General features: G+C 38.4%; 2 protein-coding genes across 3 annotated transcripts in view; one reads left to right on the top strand and one right to left on the bottom strand.

Moving 5' to 3' along the window:
- LOC121944011 (homeobox protein orthopedia B-like) overlaps positions 1–3,840 on the bottom strand; it is a 67,140-nt gene extending 63,300 nt beyond the window's left edge. The window contains exon 1 of the mRNA XM_042487659.1: positions 3,758–3,840. The gene's annotated coding sequence lies outside the window, so the exon portion shown is untranslated. The remainder of the gene's footprint in view (positions 1–3,757) is intronic.
- Positions 3,841–3,847: 7 nt separating this feature from the next.
- On the top strand, positions 3,848–14,952 carry LOC121944009 (secretory carrier-associated membrane protein 1-like). Of its 2 annotated transcripts, XM_042487656.1 has the most exons (10): positions 3,848–4,056; positions 6,771–6,851; positions 7,073–7,186; positions 7,326–7,337; positions 7,644–7,755; positions 8,605–8,733; positions 9,047–9,206; positions 9,590–9,691; positions 9,781–9,898; positions 10,839–14,952. In XM_042487656.1, the coding sequence occupies exons 1-10, from the start codon at positions 4,000–4,002 to the stop codon at positions 10,998–11,000; spliced, it is 1,047 nt and encodes a 348-aa protein (XP_042343590.1). In that variant the 5' UTR covers positions 3,848–3,999; the 3' UTR covers positions 11,001–14,952. The 2 variants fall into 2 exon arrangements, with proteins under 2 accessions (XP_042343590.1, XP_042343591.1); XM_042487657.1 differs by lacking the exon at positions 7,326–7,337 and having other exon boundaries at positions 3,850–4,056.
- The last annotated feature ends 2,083 nt before the right edge of the window (positions 14,953–17,035 follow it).

Here is a 17,035-nt window from a genome sequence, read left to right as displayed (position 1 = left end):
CACACCTATCCACTCTGGTCCACGACCTAATGAACATTTCTAAATGGCCATGACCAGCTGGTTAAGAGACTAATGTAGCAGCTATTAGCCAAAGCGGTTGTTTCCTCACAGAGTCATCTGTGGAAAGCAGCATAAGAAAAGGCAGAAGAGAGTGTGCAAGGACAGACCTGTTATCATACTTTTCTTCTCCATACACACATATACAGTAGATACGTACACACACGTTGTACAGCATGTTTATCTTCCACATTCTGCAGCAAACAAACCATATGACGTATTCTCAACCCACAGTGCATTAGTGCTTATTAGGGCCTCAAGGTGTGTGAGTGTATGTGTGTCTTATTAGGAAAATTCAGTTTCACTCAAGGTCTCGGCATTGCGGTTGCAGACCACTGGCCATTGATTATTCATAGAGTCTGTGATTGGGTCCATTAATACAAGATTAGGGAAGGAACCGATGCTCATTTTGTGTGTGTGTGTTTGTGAGGTTGTGTGTGTTTGTGGGCAGGAGTTGAATGGTAATGAATCCACAGTTTGTGTTTGTCTAGAGTCTATCAATGCAAAATATTATGTAGGTACATAACATAAAGCAGAATGAGAAAATTAGCAGGGTATGAAGGTGTTTAGTTACTTATTAACAAAAGCGGATTAAGGTTAGTTAAACATATTATGTGACAAGCCACTATTAACCGAAGTAACACAGTGCCTTTGTTTAAAAAAATTAGCAAAAGGATTCAAACAATAAAAGGGAATATTTTAACCTCCATCATTTACCACATACTGTAAGATTTCCACCTAATAGCATTTGTTCTTCAATTGAAACTTAATCTGAGTAAATGGTGCTTAAATGTTTAAATCACATTTACAGGCTGTCAACTGATGTGATGTTCTTCACATGGTCACCCTTTGTTTGAATGAAAATAAATTGATGGCAAATGAGAAAGGATTCTGCAGAGTGGGTTCAAGAGACCTATTGGATCGTAGCTCCCCCAAGTGGCCGTTTTGGGAAACTAACATAACCGCTACAGGAGCTCTCAGGGGGTCTGGTACTTCTCATAAGGAAGAGTGAAATAAAATGATTTCCAGTAAATTGCCCAGGATTCCTGCCAAGGAAGAGGTCAGTGTTACATATCCTGAAATAAGGAGTCGGGGTTCGCCTCTCCAGCTCTCACAACCAAGATACCAACTGAGCAGCAGACACTTCCATACATCATCATCCTCATCATCATCATTACCATCATTAACATAATCATCACGATCATCATGTGGAGGAGACTGCTGTGGTATTTGACCTACAGGAGCTCAAACACTGTAGTGTGCATACAGTACACATATGTACGTATGTACTAATATAAAAATTTGACCCAGAAAATGTTAAATAATTTCCTTGGCTTTATTTTAGTCAACCTTACAGACCATGTGAATGAGGTTTTCTTTTTAATTCCAACCGTATTTTGGGCATAGTTAAGTTTTAATTGTGAGAAATATTCCCTACAGTGAAAAAATACTTTAATATTTAGGGTATCTCTGGAAAACAAATAAGGAGATGGTAAAGTGAGGCAACTATAAATTTAAATTTGAGGTGACATCTTTGGGATACAGAAAAAAAGGTATTAAAACAATAATAATTCACAGCATTATTGAATGCAGGCACACAATGGTGTGCTTAATTGCAGTGCATTCAAAACTTGACTTAAAATAAAACTAGAGAAGCATGATGGGAAATATATAGTTAAAATATCAACAGCCCCCGTCAGTGTTTTTTAATTTTGTATTATTATCATTGCTGGGAGTAGTGATCTACAACTGAACCAGTAGTTCGACTACATTTTGCCATAGGTTGTTTAAGTCCAGCTACATTCATATTTGCATAGTGATTAAAGTAGTTAAATGACTTTTTTGCCATTTTTGTGCAAATTACTGCAACTATTAGCATTTTTGGGCCATAAGAGGAAATAAATGTTTTTTTTTCTTTTTCATTTAACCATTGATTCTCTACTTATTGTAGTGGGGAGTAACTGGCAAAGCTGTGCTTTCAAAGTAGCTTCCCCAACACTGATTATTTTTAATAATAGACATTTTTATATGAAGCAATGCATCATATTTTCATATTCCTCAGCTCATCATACATTTCGTGTCTAAACTCTCAATCTCCAAAGTAACTGCAGCTTTAAAATGTAGAGGAGTAAGAAATAGAAGATTTCCTTTAGGAAAGTATACAGTAGAAAAAGATGGAAATGCTAATGTTAGGTACAAATACTCATATCAAAAATGGACTCAAGGTTAAAACCAACCTGGCAAAGTGGTGGCAAAACCTCTCAGGTTGAGCATCTGCTGTTTTTTTTTGTGTGTGTGTGTTTGTTTGTTTGTTTTTCTTGGAATTTGCATAACCGCATATTTGTTACACCACTAAAGTACAATATCAGCTAAAGCAGATCCTGTGTTATTAACCCTGTGGGGAGGGAGCTCATAACCTGAGGGTCCCGAACGCCACTAGAGGTCACCAAAGCTTAAAGTTTTTCGGCTGGACTGGAACAATACACCGCTGGTTCCCAACCTGGGGTCTTGAGCCCACTGTGGGTTGCCAAAGCTTCCCAGGAGGTCATGAGGCCTTCTTGATTTTAAGGGCTGTTTAAAATAAACAGTTGGCCTTTCTCAAAATTTTATTAATTTATGTGAAGATAACTAAGTGCAACTGTATTTTTTTAAGTTTGCATTAATGCTCAACATTTTTTTTTATTTAATCATGAGGCAGTGAAGACATGAAATTTGACATGGGAATTTTTCAAAAAGAAGCCTTCAAGGCATGTATGATTGTAGGTATTTTGAATCCTATAAAAAAGTAAATATCAGGAAAACTCATCATTGATGCAATATTCACAGGAAATACTCTGCTCAAAATTACTAATTAATGAATCAATTACTAATCCAAAACAAACCTCCTGCACTAGGTATTTGGGTTAATTGCAAAGTTTATCAGTTGTTCTCTACTGTTATTGCTATGAATGTACTATAATATAAAATATCCCTAAAATATGTAATCAGTTTACTATATAACTATATAGAAGTCCCTCAAGGAAAATGGTTGCTAATTAGTGTACACAAACCAGCCACATACTAGGGCTGTAAGAAAACTTTTTTTTAAATATACAGTAGGCCTTTTTCTTTAAATCACATTATTTTCTGTAAAGAAAACTAGATTCAATTGATATTTTTAAAGTTAAACTGAAAAAAATCTCACAGGATAAGGGCAGGGCAAATGCCAAACTTTCTGTTAAAGCGCCTCATCCTGCATCAGAAAATGACTCAGTTAAAACAACCAAAGAGCATACAGAACAATGGAGGAATTTCATGGGAAAAGAAAACACTGAATTTGTCAAAAAAAGAAGCCTATTACAAAGCTATGTATGATTGTTAAAAAAAAAATAAATAAAACAAAAATAAAACATACAACAGACAGAAAAGCATAAATATCAACCCTCTCTGCTGCCCTAAGGTCTGCAGGCAGCACCATGAAAACTCGCGTGAAATTTCATGTTGAAAATAGATCATTTAGGGGGTTTTCTGTGCAGTCAAACTTATTTTTATGTTGTTGTTAAACAATTTTTGACCCCTAAGACGACGTAAGGGTTAAACGAAATCATCAACGTTGACGTCTCAAATATAAAATGTGTGACTTTATATGTGAGACACCAGAGAAAGGACAGATGTTGCTCATCTCGGTGCACTACAGAGGTGTGTTCAGATGTTTCTGTACCTGTCCAGGCGTCATGCTGTCCGTGGTGCTGAAACAGTGACGCAGGAGGTGCCGCTCATCACGCTTCCTCTCCTGCCATTTTTGTGCTACTGGCTCGCTTGCTAAGCAAGGGGTCTCCATCAGCAGGAGGCGGAGAAGACTGCGGGCAAGCAGAGAGAGGCAGTCAAATCAAGAGACTGAACCTTCCCTGGAGAACCGGGGAGCTCTTTCACGCAGGAAACGGTTGTTAGAAAGGCTGTACAATGTCCGATTTTGACAGCAACCCGTTCGCAGACCCGGACTTCAGCAATCCATTTCAGGTAGCTAACCTAGCCTCCGAGCTAGCTTACGTACGCTTCACAGCTCAATGAGGCCAGTCTTACTTTAGCATCCCTGCTAACTGACTTAGCTAGCAACTTGACAGCTAGCTTCTCCTTGCTATCCGGCTAGTTAGCCGAACGAGCTAAACATCATCCACATTATTTGTCTTACCACTAACGCATTATATAGCGGCTCAGTTTGTAAAAGAAGCTGAGAATGATTACACAGCACGTTTCTGTCGATGATGTTGGCGTTTATAACGGTTTAATAACCTTAATGTCAACTAAGAACAAAGACACATGATGTTAGCCGGCTAGCTCTGCCCACCGTCAGTAAACATTAGCTGGCACCTGCTAGCTTGGTAAATAAGTTAGCTAACCGGCTCGTTAGCATCAGTTAAATGCATCGTGTACATACAAAATTTAGTTTGGAAGCAGGATTGGGAGATTTAAATGTGTTATTAGAGATGTATAGTGTCACAGTAGTGCTCCAATATAAACTTAACTTTGCATTAATTTAATACTCCGCACGCACACACACCGCACTCAATATTAGCACTACATACTGTCAGAAACACTTTATTTCTCTTTGAGTGGAGTGACAGTACACAGATTTCTCTAGCAAAACGTTAAAAATTCCTATAGTTAAGATAATGTTTTTCATAATAGGACAACTACAGGCCACAAGCTGTTTATTTGTGTCACGGTTGTGCACAGAATAGTTGATTCTTCCTTGTAAACTAGCTTACCTGCCACGACGAGTGTGTGCCTACAGTCTGCTGGTTTTCATCTTAACAGCACACCTGAGCGGGTGATTTAAATGTGAAGTCCCGCCCCTTCCGACAGGTGCGTTCATCAGTGGGTGGAGTCTTGGTTGTGATAAAAACCTGCGAAAAGTTGGCTCTTAAAGCGACAAAGTAGGGCACGATAGGTTACTACGGACTGTTCTCTCATGCAGACCTTTTTCCAGAAGTGGAGGATGTATTCAGTTCCTTTAATTAAGCGAAAGCACTAATACCACACTGTGAATACTCTATTAAGATATAGTATAATACTATTAAACGTAAAAGTCCTGCATTAAAAAATGTCACTCAAGTAACATTCCGAAAGTATAATCAGGAAAATGTACTTGAAGTAAAAATATCCAGTCTGAAAAAATCTAAAACAAAAAGACAAATCATAACCTTAAAGAAAAGAAAGAAACAATTACTGAAGTGTTTGTAAAAACTGTTGCCAAAGAACCCAAATCAGAATAAAAAAAAACACAAAAAAACTCAAAACTATTCAAAGAGAAAAAAAACAAGTAAATGACTTAAATGTTTATCACAATAGTTGTACTCACTCACTCACAATGCACTCTTCCTTTATCAAAATCTGAATTCATAAAATAACTAGTAACTAAAGCTTTCAGAAAAAAAGGTACAACATGAAATGTAGCGGAGTAAAGTATAAAGTGGGATGAAAAGAAAAACTCAAATAAAGTACAAGTAGCTGATTTTTTTCACTTAAAGTACAGTGCTTGAGTAAAAGTACTTAGTTGCATTCTGCCACTTCCGTTTTCACAGCAGACATTTTGACGCGGGTGAAATTGATAACATTGACAATGGCTCAGTTTCATTAAGGGTCCCAGTAAGCTCTTTCTGTGAGCCAGCATGCACAATGCCAGGGCCTCATATAAGTGGAGCACAGCTATCATTACTGTTATAAATACACCTGTGCCTTTCCCACTGTGACATGTCAAAATGTCTGCATTGAAAAAGGTCTATTAGTGGTCTTTCCCAGTTTCCCCTGCCTCTGGTCCCATTCATAGTGTTTCAAATGGTCACAAAATTAAGAAAGACTTCTTCACAAAGCATATAATAAGATGAACTTTTTTTTAATCATGTTTCATGTACAAACATCTTTCTATTTCCACCTTAGCTGTTGCCAGTACAACCATGATAACTGTCAGCTGTGTTGTTGTTTTTGTCAAAGAAATTTTAGAAATTATAGGTTAGCTTTCAACAACAATAAATAAGCAAGAAAAAGACAGTGTTGTGCTCAAGGACTGTCTTTGTAATATGAAACTCAAGTAAAAATGCATTTGCTTTTGAAGAAAATGGTCAGCACATGGGAGGAAAAACAAGCGTCAGGTACTCATGCGTGAATCAGGAGCAAAAGCACTTGAATTAAGTTGAATAGCCTTTATTCAAAACATGGCTGCTTGCATTAAAACACCTAAAACACAGACCAGTTTGACCCTCAGGTCATCAGCGTGAAAAAGATGTAGACCTTAGGGCAGTGATACTCAACTTAAGACCTACAGGCCAAGTCTGGCCCCCAATAGGGAGCCGTGTGGCCCCCCAACCATTTTCTAATTCACAATAAAAATAAAGTGATTCACACTGGGAATTGTTTTGGTACTTTTTGAATACATAAGGTGCCAGAGTACATAAAACAGCAGCCGCGACTGCCTCTTGTCATTTTGCAAAAGTGGCCCCCAAGCAAAGCAAGTTCAGTATCTCTGCCTTAGGATCAAAACTGGTCAGTGTTTAAGTTGTTTTTATGCAAGTAGTCATGTTTTGAATAAAAGCTTTTTAACTTAATTCGAGTGCATTTGTTTCTGCTCTGCATATGAGGGCCTTAAGTTTATTTTTCCTCCCAAAATGATCTTTTAATTTTGTGGCTGTAGTTTTTCCCCCCTGAAACCCTTTATGCTCCTCTCTGTCCTTTAGGATCCTTCGGTGACGCAGGTGACCCGCTCTGCCCCTCCTGGTGGTCTGGAGGAGTATAACCCCTTCACAGACGCCAGAACGGTCAGCTTAACTAGCGTCGCCATCGATGAGTGTGTGCATGCACGTGTGCTTCTGAGTCACTGACCTCATTTAATCCACTATCCTCTTTCTCTCTTCCTCCACCTCTCAGTCACAAAGGATTTCACTGACAAAATATGACTGTGGCCTAATTACAGTTTTGATTCAGGGTCTGTCCTTTGATTGCACAAATATTAATATAGTGGGTCTATGCTGGTTTGCAGGCGGCCCCTGGGAATGCCCCCAAAGCTACTCCTGCCCCCTCTCAGCAGAACACACAACCTGCCATCATGAAGCCAACAGAAGAGCCGCCGGCTTACTCACAGCAACAGACTCAGGTACACGCTAAATCATGTTTATATATATTGAATCAATTTTAGTTTTTAAAGCACACATACAGACACTCTCTTTCTTTGTTTCTGGTTCACATTTCCTCTTGTTCTCCATATATTCATCTATTTTCTGATGGCCCAACAGCGGCGTAATGAGGTACTGTCGTTCATGTGATGTTTTCTGTACCCCTTCATGTCTTGAATAGTGTGATTTCTTTTAATGCCCGTTTCCCACTTGTAGTGTTCCTCTTGCAGTACACATTTACAGTTAGTTTAGTACTAACTGAAGATGACGTGTGAGCTAACAACAGTAGCAAAGTGCTTTTCCAATCATAACCCCTTTTTCGCCCTTCTCAAACTAGCACACCTCTAAGCTGAGTGGAAAAATACCTTCATTACTGACCTGACTGGATATCATAACTCCTGTCAGTGAATTTTAAGAGCATGTCTCTGTCTGTGTTAGGACCAAGCGCGTGCTCAAGCTGAGTTGTTGAGAAGGCAGGAGGAGTTGGAGAAGAAAGCGGCAGAGCTCGATCGTCGGGAGAGAGAATTACAGTCCCACGGAGCCGCGGGAGGTCAGTCAGTCAGTCGCTTTATTCACTCACTTTCCTCATTAACCTCAGAGTCTGAGTGGCCATTCTGAATCGAAGATAAATTATGACTATTTATGACAGTTTTAAGTCGTTCTACCATGGCAGCAACAACATTTTGTTCTATTTGTCATTAACATCATATCTCTAAGTCACAAATCACATACAGTTCACATTAAACAATCTTCATTTATTTACCAGTAATCACTCCAAAGCATTCAGTCCACACAATTATATTGTGATTCATAATGAACTATTATTTATTTCACTTTGTGTTTTTTTGTTGTATTTCAAATAGCAATATTTTAAAGAAGAAATAAAAGTTGTGAATTGGGTAATGGTTGTGTCAATAGTGTGAAATCCCCAAAATTAAACTTGATAGATTGTAATGAATGAGTCCACTTAAATTGAATTTCCTGCAGATTAATAATAAATAATTTGGTATAGGAATGTTCTGGTTTCCGTTTGTAGTTAGAGTAGTTCTGACCAATCATGTTTTAGCAGCAAGTAAACAGCGAGTTTAGAGAGGCAAACCACGTCAGCCAAAATGCATCACAGAACGGATCGACAATTGCCTGATGACAGTGTAGCTTTAGAATAGCATTTTGTTTTTTTAATTGTTGCAAATATATTTAGAGATTGGCCAAAATGACCAGACCACAGAAGAGGAAGTCCTGGCCCAGACATCCGCTGGCTACACCAGATCTCCTGAAATATTATATGTATAGACATTTAACCAAAGAAGCTATAACACAGGCTATCAACATTGTAAATGACCTAGAATTCATTCTTTGCTCTGGTTCTTTTTTAACATTGTTGTCTTTGTCCACACAGGACGTAAGAACAACTGGCCTCCCCTGCCAGAGAAGTTCCCCGTTGGCCCATGTTTCTACCATGATATCGCAGTGGACATTCCTATAGAGTTTCAGAAGACCGTCAAGATCATGTACAACCTTTGGATGTGTAAGTGGATCATCTCACACACCCCAAAACAGGCAGTGTTGTCTCTTGTATAAGTCAGTTTTATCATTGTCATCTATTGTTTCCTCTTACACACTCCCATCACGACATGTGGGTTTACAAAACAAACATCTCACTACAGAATCAGAAAATAAAAAATACGCTGAAATTTGAGTGGGTTTGTCATCGAGCACACTTGACTTCTCATTCATCACAAGGATATTAAAAACAGAGATTTGTATTGGATTTTCTGAGAGTAAAATATAATTTGTTGTGTTCTCATACTGAAAAATTCATTTTGTTGTTTTTCTACCAGTTCATGCAGGAACGCTCTTTGTAAACATGTTCGGCTGCTTGGCCTGGTTCTGCGTGGATGCATCTCGCGGTGTAGATTTTGGCCTGGCCATGCTATGGTTCCTGCTGTTTACCCCCTGTTCTTTCGTCTGCTGGTACAGACCACTTTATGGGGCTTTCAGGTGAGGAGATACGATTACGGCGCTTTTTGCAGCAGTGGAAAGAAACAGACACACGTCTCTATAGACAGCCATAATGTTCTGATAAAGCAAAAGGCAGTATTTTGCTAGTGCTAAACTAGTAAAACGAGGTGGGCAGTTGACTTTAAAAAAGCTCTTCTTTCTCGAGGTTGTAGAAGCTCATTTTAATTCTCCTCTCCCTTTCTAACCGTAGTCTTACTAAGTCCCCTTTTTTCTATATGGGTAGAGAGTGCCTAACAATTCATTGATAAAGAATTAACTGAAAGGAAGATGTTTTAGAGACAGAGTTGTAAAAAATGCCATTTGTTTTACTTTCTTGCCCTTACATTGCTTTCTCACTACCTCGTTCTCTGTCTCCACTACAGGAGTGACAGTTCATTCCGCTTCTTTGTCTTCTTCTTCGTCTATATCTGTCAGTTTGGCGTTCACGTTTTACAAACTATTGGCATTACTGGCTGGGGAACATGGTGAGTATTATTTTGCGCTTTTACTTATCGTGTACCTCTACGAGTGCATTCTGAAGTTCGCTCACATTGTCTCTCTTTTGTTTTCCAAGTGGTTGGATCGCAGCTTTAACTGGTCTGAACACCAGCATCCCAGTGGGCATCATCATGTTACTGATCGCAGCTCTGTTCACTGCACTGTCTGTGGGCTCACTTATCATGTTTAAAAAGGTAAAGCAATCACAAATGTGTTTTAAAGACTCTACCTGCAACACTGCAGGCAGCATCTCATTATGTGAACCAATGAAAATGAAGTTACAATCACATTCATGATGCCAGCAGTTTGAAGTCTATCGATAAATGTTCATATTGTTTTAATATTGGAGACTGGAAGCTTATTATCGTTAAGTAAAGCTAAACAAAACTAAAAGTAGGTGTGAAAAACAACAAACATTTTAGATACGTGAAATAAACATATAAAAGTAGACTACAGAACAACAACTAACTGAAACTGAATATTGTGTTAGTATGAAACTAACCAATAAAATAAAAATATATGGGAAATTTAGTTAGTTTTATTCCTTGTCAAATGTTCAAATTTGTCGATGCATCAAGCATAAAGAGGGATTAGTGTATATGCTTATTGAGAATATCTCCAAATGCTTCACAAAGTGATTTGTTTGTATTGGTAAACCTATTGCAAAGTTCTTAAGTCTTTCTTTTGACAAATACTTGTATCTTGTAATTTAGAAAACTAATACTGAAACTACTAAAAATTAAACATTATTAAACAATAAAAACTAAATTGAAGCAAGCAAACTCACTCTGGAAACTAACTGGAACTAAATTGAATTGAAAACAAGAATGCAATCAAAATGAAAACTAATGAAAAATACTAAACTATGACAACTCTGTAGTGGACAGATGTACTCTAACATACTGACAGTGACAGGAGATGTTAGTCCAAGCAGCACTACCACTGTGGAAAGAACAAACAGGATACTGTGTGTCATTATTAGTCACTACTTTAGTTGAGACAAATGTCAGAGTTGTGATTAGACAGGAAGTGAAACATCAGTCTAACTGAATCTTTCAATGCTGCTAAAGGTCTTGCAGTAGATCTAAATCACTTGACTTGACACCAACTAATTTCCTTTTCTTCTCTTTGCAGGTGCACGCGCTGTATCGTACCACTGGTGCTAGTTTTGAGAAGGCTCAGCAGGAGTTTGCCACCGGGGTCATGTCGAATAAGACCGTTCAGACTGCAGCCGCCAACGCAGCAGCTAACGCTGCCACCAATGCTGCTCGTGGGGCCTTCAAACCTCAGCCATAAACTGAACACACTCACACATACATGCTCACATGCTCAAACATACAAGCATTAACATACACATACACACACACTCAAAAAGTTGGAGATGCACAACTCTGGCCCTGCAGGCTCTCAGATCAAATTGATTCTGTGTATGAATGTTGTTATGCTAAGATCGCCATGCACACTAGCTCGCACGCACACTTGCACCTGCTCAAAAAGTGCAAAGAGTCAGAGGCCAGAAATAACAAAGAAGTTAGTCAGATAAAGTGACCAGAGTTGTCCACCTTCACTTAAAATCAAATTTCAGTAAAGAACAACTCCTGCATCCTTCCTGTCTGCTTCTCAGTCAGATGATTGTCTGCTCACATCCCTCGAAACATCCACTAAGTGACTCAAGGTATGCTCTGAGTGTGTGGGATCTCATCTCTCTCACTCGCTCCTTCGCTTTCCCTGTTCCTCTGTCACCTAGAGGTGGTCCTGGGTCAGGCAGAGGTTCGCAGTTCTAGCATACCTTATTATTGCCATGGTGATGACCTCCAAACAGCTTCCTGCCTGGGTAATACAGTATAGAGTTATGAAAAGTGATAATCTGATCATAGTGTTTTGCACATAGTTCAGTTTTCTTGGTCACATACAGAAAGCGCAGTGTATGTTTGAATGTCTGGGCCTGTGTGTGAATGTGAACTTTTTTTTTTTTTTTTAGAATCATGGAGATCTAAAAGGTAAATTATACCTTGTCCTTCATCTGTGCTTCTATTCTGAGACATATACCATCCAAGTAGAAATGTGTCGGTATGTTCTTATTTAAGGTCCTGTCTGCGACCGCCAGCAGTGCTCCAGTGATACCTGTCAGCTGAACAGTTATTTCCAGTTTGTGTGCTACTTTGGTTGGCGATGTGAACTGGGCAGCATCTTTGTGGCGATACTGAGATCTGACAGCATGATAACGACATGCATGTTTAGCACACTAAAGGAAGCTGTTTCTTTGGCTAAGTCAGGTTTGGTTTCTGTGAGACGTGAGCTGTAAAGTTGTTGCATGTCGCGGTGACTGTTTGACTGATTGACAATGTTTGGATCTATTTGTGAAGACAAGCTGAACACCCAGGTCACCAGTTCTCCCCACAAAGCTAAAAGGTCATACCCCTTTTCCATCAACATGGAACCGGTCTCAGTTCCTGCACATAATTTTGAAAACTACAGAGCATTTCGACCAAAAATAACTTGGTTCAGAATCCAAAAAGTTGGTTCTCAGCTAAAACCAAAAAACACAGGTTTTTCCTGACCTGAAGTGCAAAATTCGATGACATCAGTAGGTGTGTCATATCCGATAGGTTGGAAAGAGAGGATGGTGAAGTCAAGTGAGTGAGAAATCGTCAGAAAGTGTGAAGTAGTCCCATTAATGGTTGATCCATGCTTGTTTCTTTGGGTTAAAACAAATATTTGTACAGAACAAAAGTTCACAGGTAATCAATCAGTATATTTACATATGTTAGAAAAAGTCTACTAATACTGTACTTTTTAAAACACATGTAAACATGTTAGTCCGACAGAAAGAAGAAATTCTCAAAGTCGGACCAACACACATAGATAATGCAGTCAGGGTTGATTTTCTCCTTCATGTATACGCCTCAGCGAGACCTGGACTGGCCTAGACATTCTGCACTCCATTATCCCCACACTGGGCTTTGACCCAGAGGTCAAACAGCATATATTTGTAGAAAAAACACAAAAAAAAGAAGGGAAGAAAACAAAACAAAGGTACAAAGCAAAGCGCAGAGTATGTACGAAATGTTCAGCGCTGAAAAGTTAAACATGTGAACAAGGTCTAGTAACAATCAGCTGAAAAGAGGCGCATCACCACCTGAGAGTAGATTTACTCTCAGTCAAGCAGATCACAATCACCTGAGAGATGATTGTGCTTGTGTCTTTATATTGCTTGCTCCGCTTTGTGATGATGATTTGAAAAAGCCTGACGAAGATCTCTGTTAGATCGAAACGTTGCACAATTAAAAATTACTGGCCGCTTTTAATTCAGTGTGCAGATCTTCTGTTTGATTCTTGCCTCGACATATCACCACCTTCTGTGGTGGAGTCAGACAAACTTCTATCAATAAATCAACTCGCCACCAGTGCTGGTATACTGGGACAAGGACAGAAGTCCAATTACAATGCCTAATTTAACTGTAACTGTGCTTGTAAACGCTCTGATTGTCATCCGCGTTTTTGCTCCTATCGTTTACTTCCTTTGTGCATGTTACAGCGCCCTCTGTCAATGACACATCCTTGATTACAGTGGTTAAGCTCAAAACTGGTGGAAACACGGACTGGTTCACCACCAAGGCTTCAGGAATCAGTTCAAGAGCCAGAGCTAATTTGGTGGAAAAGGGGTATCAGATACTTTCATGACCTGGTCCACTAAAGGCAGGAAAAAAATAGAAATATTCACATTTTCTTTTATGTATGTATGCATGGTGTTAACAGACAACTATGTGGCTCCATCTCAGTTGTTTTTGTAGCCCTTCACACTCGGTTTAAAACTAACGCTGCTATGAATCTGAGAGCCGCTGGGTCGTGTCCTCCTGCTGTCATGTGTTTTAGTAAGGACATTCATTCATTCATTCATTCAGAGGAAGAACTAAGAGAAATGACCTGCCTTTTCTCACAGACCTGGACGGTGGCGAAGCTATGATTTTTCTAGAAATTAACATGCATACATAAAATAGTAAAAACATTGACACTGTGTATATGTACACTACATAGACTAACAGCCCGTTTGCATTTTTACAGACAAAAGAAGTCATTTGTTTTTCCTCTGTCAGTTACTGGCGTCAGAAGTTTCATAGCCAAATTAAGATAACAGAGGATCAGACTTGATGCACATCCAGTGCTATCACTAAGATACATTAATTTATATACAATAATAACAGTGTTATTCAGAACTAAGTTGTACAGACTACTGTCACTGAAGTGAAATATGGACGTGGGTTACATTTGTGTCGTGCTTTAGCACCTCTCATAGTGGTGGTGAGTGTGAAAATGTGCATGATGGATGACTGATGACTGGTACTGCTGTTATCACAAATGTATGGAATGAGCGTTAAAATTGGCTGAATACTCCTCAGAGTGTTATAAAGTTGAAGGCAAATAATTTGGACATACATCTTGGCAGTATTGTTTTTGTTTGGAAATATTTTGTTTTCAAATTCATTGCACATTTCTTGTTTTACGTTGAGCTTAGAGCAAAAGACAAACATGTTTTTATTTATGGCATAATTTAAGTTGTTTGCATTTCAGATTGTTTGGTTTGTTTTCACATTATGTATTATGTTTGTGTGGTTTTGTAATGACATGATCATAGCGTCAGCTAGATTTAAAAGTGTTCAATGACTTTGCAACTCGACCCTGCAAGAAGTGTGCTTGTGTGGATGAGGATGTGTGTGGGACTGGTGTGAAAGACAAAAAAAAATCTCCCTCAAGTGTTATTCTATGTCCTGAAAAGCTGTGAGAAATCTACCAAATGTCCATTTAGATTTGTTTTTAAATCTTACTTTGTGATGTGTTCCCTTGCCATGTTTTACTCAAAATATTACACATCTTTTCGTTGCTACAAACACCCACATGATTCCCATGTATCTATACTTTTAAACAGTTGTTAACATGAAGCCATGCCAAAGTGGGTAATTTCTTGATGTGTTTTGGCGAGCTGGTCCGCAGTACAGAACCACGTATTTAAAGTTTGCTGACACAAAACTGTGTTTTTGGCTTGTGTCCATGTTATTTCACTGAATCAGAGAAGAAACTCATTCAAAAGGGACACTTGTATATTTTGTAAAGTTGAAAATTTGATCCCCATTATCAATCACATGTAAAAAGAAAAACGTAATGCACTCTTGTCTGGCCTTTGTTGCATGTGAAATAGTTTGAGTTTTGTATATTTATGGTATTAACATGAAATAAAATTTGAAAGAAATACTGGTTGACTTATTTTAAGAAATTACATACACAGATAACTTTCATCAGCTTCTTATTTGTGTGAATTGCCACATATTTGCTTTGGATCAATTATATAAACTAGTTGCTGCCAGTCTAGTAAACCTGTGAAATGAAGCAATGGCTCCTCCCCTTGTTACAGTTCATGTACATACAGGAATTACAAACAGTTCATCCAGAAAATTTAGACAGGTTTAAGAGGATTGACAAAGGCAGTATTAGTAGCCATATTTGATTTGTTAGCAGCAAGTTGAGTATCAGGTACTGACAACCAGCCCTAGTTTTCATAAATACTGCCTAATTACACTTTGTCAATCCCCTTTTCCAACAACAGTAGCTTTCAGGGCAAAGCAAGTCGGGTATCACTGCTTTAGTTCATCAGCCAAAATAACCCAGTACTTAAGCAGTGTTGAAACTTACTCAGTCAAACAATACCTGCAATTGATTCTTTTTGTACACAGACCTCGAAAAAGCAATTGTCAACAATTGTCACAACCGTACTTTGATTGGCAACTTGTCATTGGTCCACTAACACAGTACTACAGTCCACATTGTGTGGTGTGAAGTCAAGCATGTTGTACTTAAAGGAGCTGGCAGTTCAGCCACCAAAACCTAGTTATGGCAATACTACACACCTGTGGGATCTTATAGAACTCCACCTTCCATTCACATGATGGGTATTGAAGAAAGTAGAAAATAAAAAGGTATCAAAAGAAGTACTCTATTGGTATCAGTATAAATGTGCTGGTAGCTTGTTCATTTAAATGATACCCAGCCCTCATTAAAACCGTTAAAATTTATTTTGCAGTCCTGGTTGTAAAGCACCGGTCTAAGCTACTGTTGTGTGTTTTCTACTTTACACCTCTAGGTGTCACTGTTTTTTTCTTCAGAAAGTTGGGCTTTAACAGGAAAAAACATGCATGGATTTAAGAATGAAGGCCTGGTTTATTAGAGTACAAAGTACAGACTGTATCTCTCCTCACACACATCAACCTCTCATACATGCAGCATACAATGTGCCACGGATGCTGTTCCTCTTTTGTTAATGTAACAAAAACAGCGGACAGTCAACATATTAATTTAAGCACAGACAGACTAGAAATGTCTCATTCTCTCGGTCGACTCATTCTCACACTATAGTTGAATTATTGCACGTCATCTACAATGAATAAAAGCAATCACATGATGTTACATTTACAGCAACTTAATGAAGCGTGGCTGGGAAAATGAAAACAAGTGTACAAAATGAATGAAGCAATGTGAACGGGCCAAGTGCAAAACAGAATATCAGGTGATCTCCAAAAGCACCAAACCGATAAAGAGGTCCGCCTTAAAGGGATAGTTTGAATTTTTTTGAAGTGGGGTTGTACATATCCATAGTCAGTGTGTTACATACAATAGATGGCTGCTGACACACTTCAAGTTTGTAGAAGCAGACTGAAGTACCACCACAGGAGATAAACAATGTACTGCTGTATAAACATGAAGCACATTAGTTAAAAAACATATTTATAACATTCTTACTGCTTTATCTTACTGTCAGACAACAATTCCCAATGGGGAAATGAAGCCGTTACATCGCTCTGTTCACAGCCGGACTCCACTGAGAAAAACAGTAATTTTACCTCGCTGAACACGGGAGCTGCTAGTCTACCCCTGCCTCGACCAGTTAGTTATTATCGTTGTGTGACTTTGGCATTTGACCCTTTGAAACCTGGATGGACATCACTATTTTTGTGTTGCATTCAGACACCTTCACAAGTATTTAACCATTCAAAATGTAAGCAAATTAGTTTGACTTCTTTTGAAAGCATGGAACAAAAGGCAATGAGCAACTTGGCAAGAACGCTCCGCAAACTGCAAGAAATTGGTAGATTTGGAAAATTATTTTAAAAGATGCTTGGGAAAAATGTCCAAAAAACTAAATTCATTATTATCATAATTGTACATTTTAAATTATTTTACAGGATTATTATTTTTTTAAGCACCTTTTTTCCAGGTTATTTCCTTGGTTATTTATTTTTTCTTTGTTTTTTAAAATAATTTTCAGATGATTTCTGTGT

The sequence above is a fragment of the Plectropomus leopardus genome, chromosome 6, assembly GCF_008729295.1.
Source record: "Plectropomus leopardus isolate mb chromosome 6, YSFRI_Pleo_2.0, whole genome shotgun sequence".
NCBI lineage: Eukaryota > Metazoa > Chordata > Actinopteri > Perciformes > Serranidae > Plectropomus > Plectropomus leopardus.
Note: the sequence above shows the minus strand (reverse complement) of the source record. Positions and strands in the feature narration are given on the sequence as shown.

What these genes read in the sequence shown, in the direction of transcription:
- LOC121944009 (XM_042487656.1), top strand. Translation starts at nt 4,000, where the DNA reads ATGTCCGATTTTGACAGCAACCCGTTCGCAGACCCGGACTTCAGCAAT. An exon ending in ACTTCAGCAATCCATTTCAG is followed by an intron (nt 4,057 to 6,770) that starts GTAGCTAACCTA and finishes TCTGTCCTTTAG; the next exon opens with GATCCTTCGGTGACGCAGGT. An exon ending in CATGTACAACCTTTGGATGT is followed by an intron (nt 8,734 to 9,046) that starts GTAAGTGGATCA and finishes TTTTTCTACCAG; the next exon opens with TTCATGCAGGAACGCTCTTT.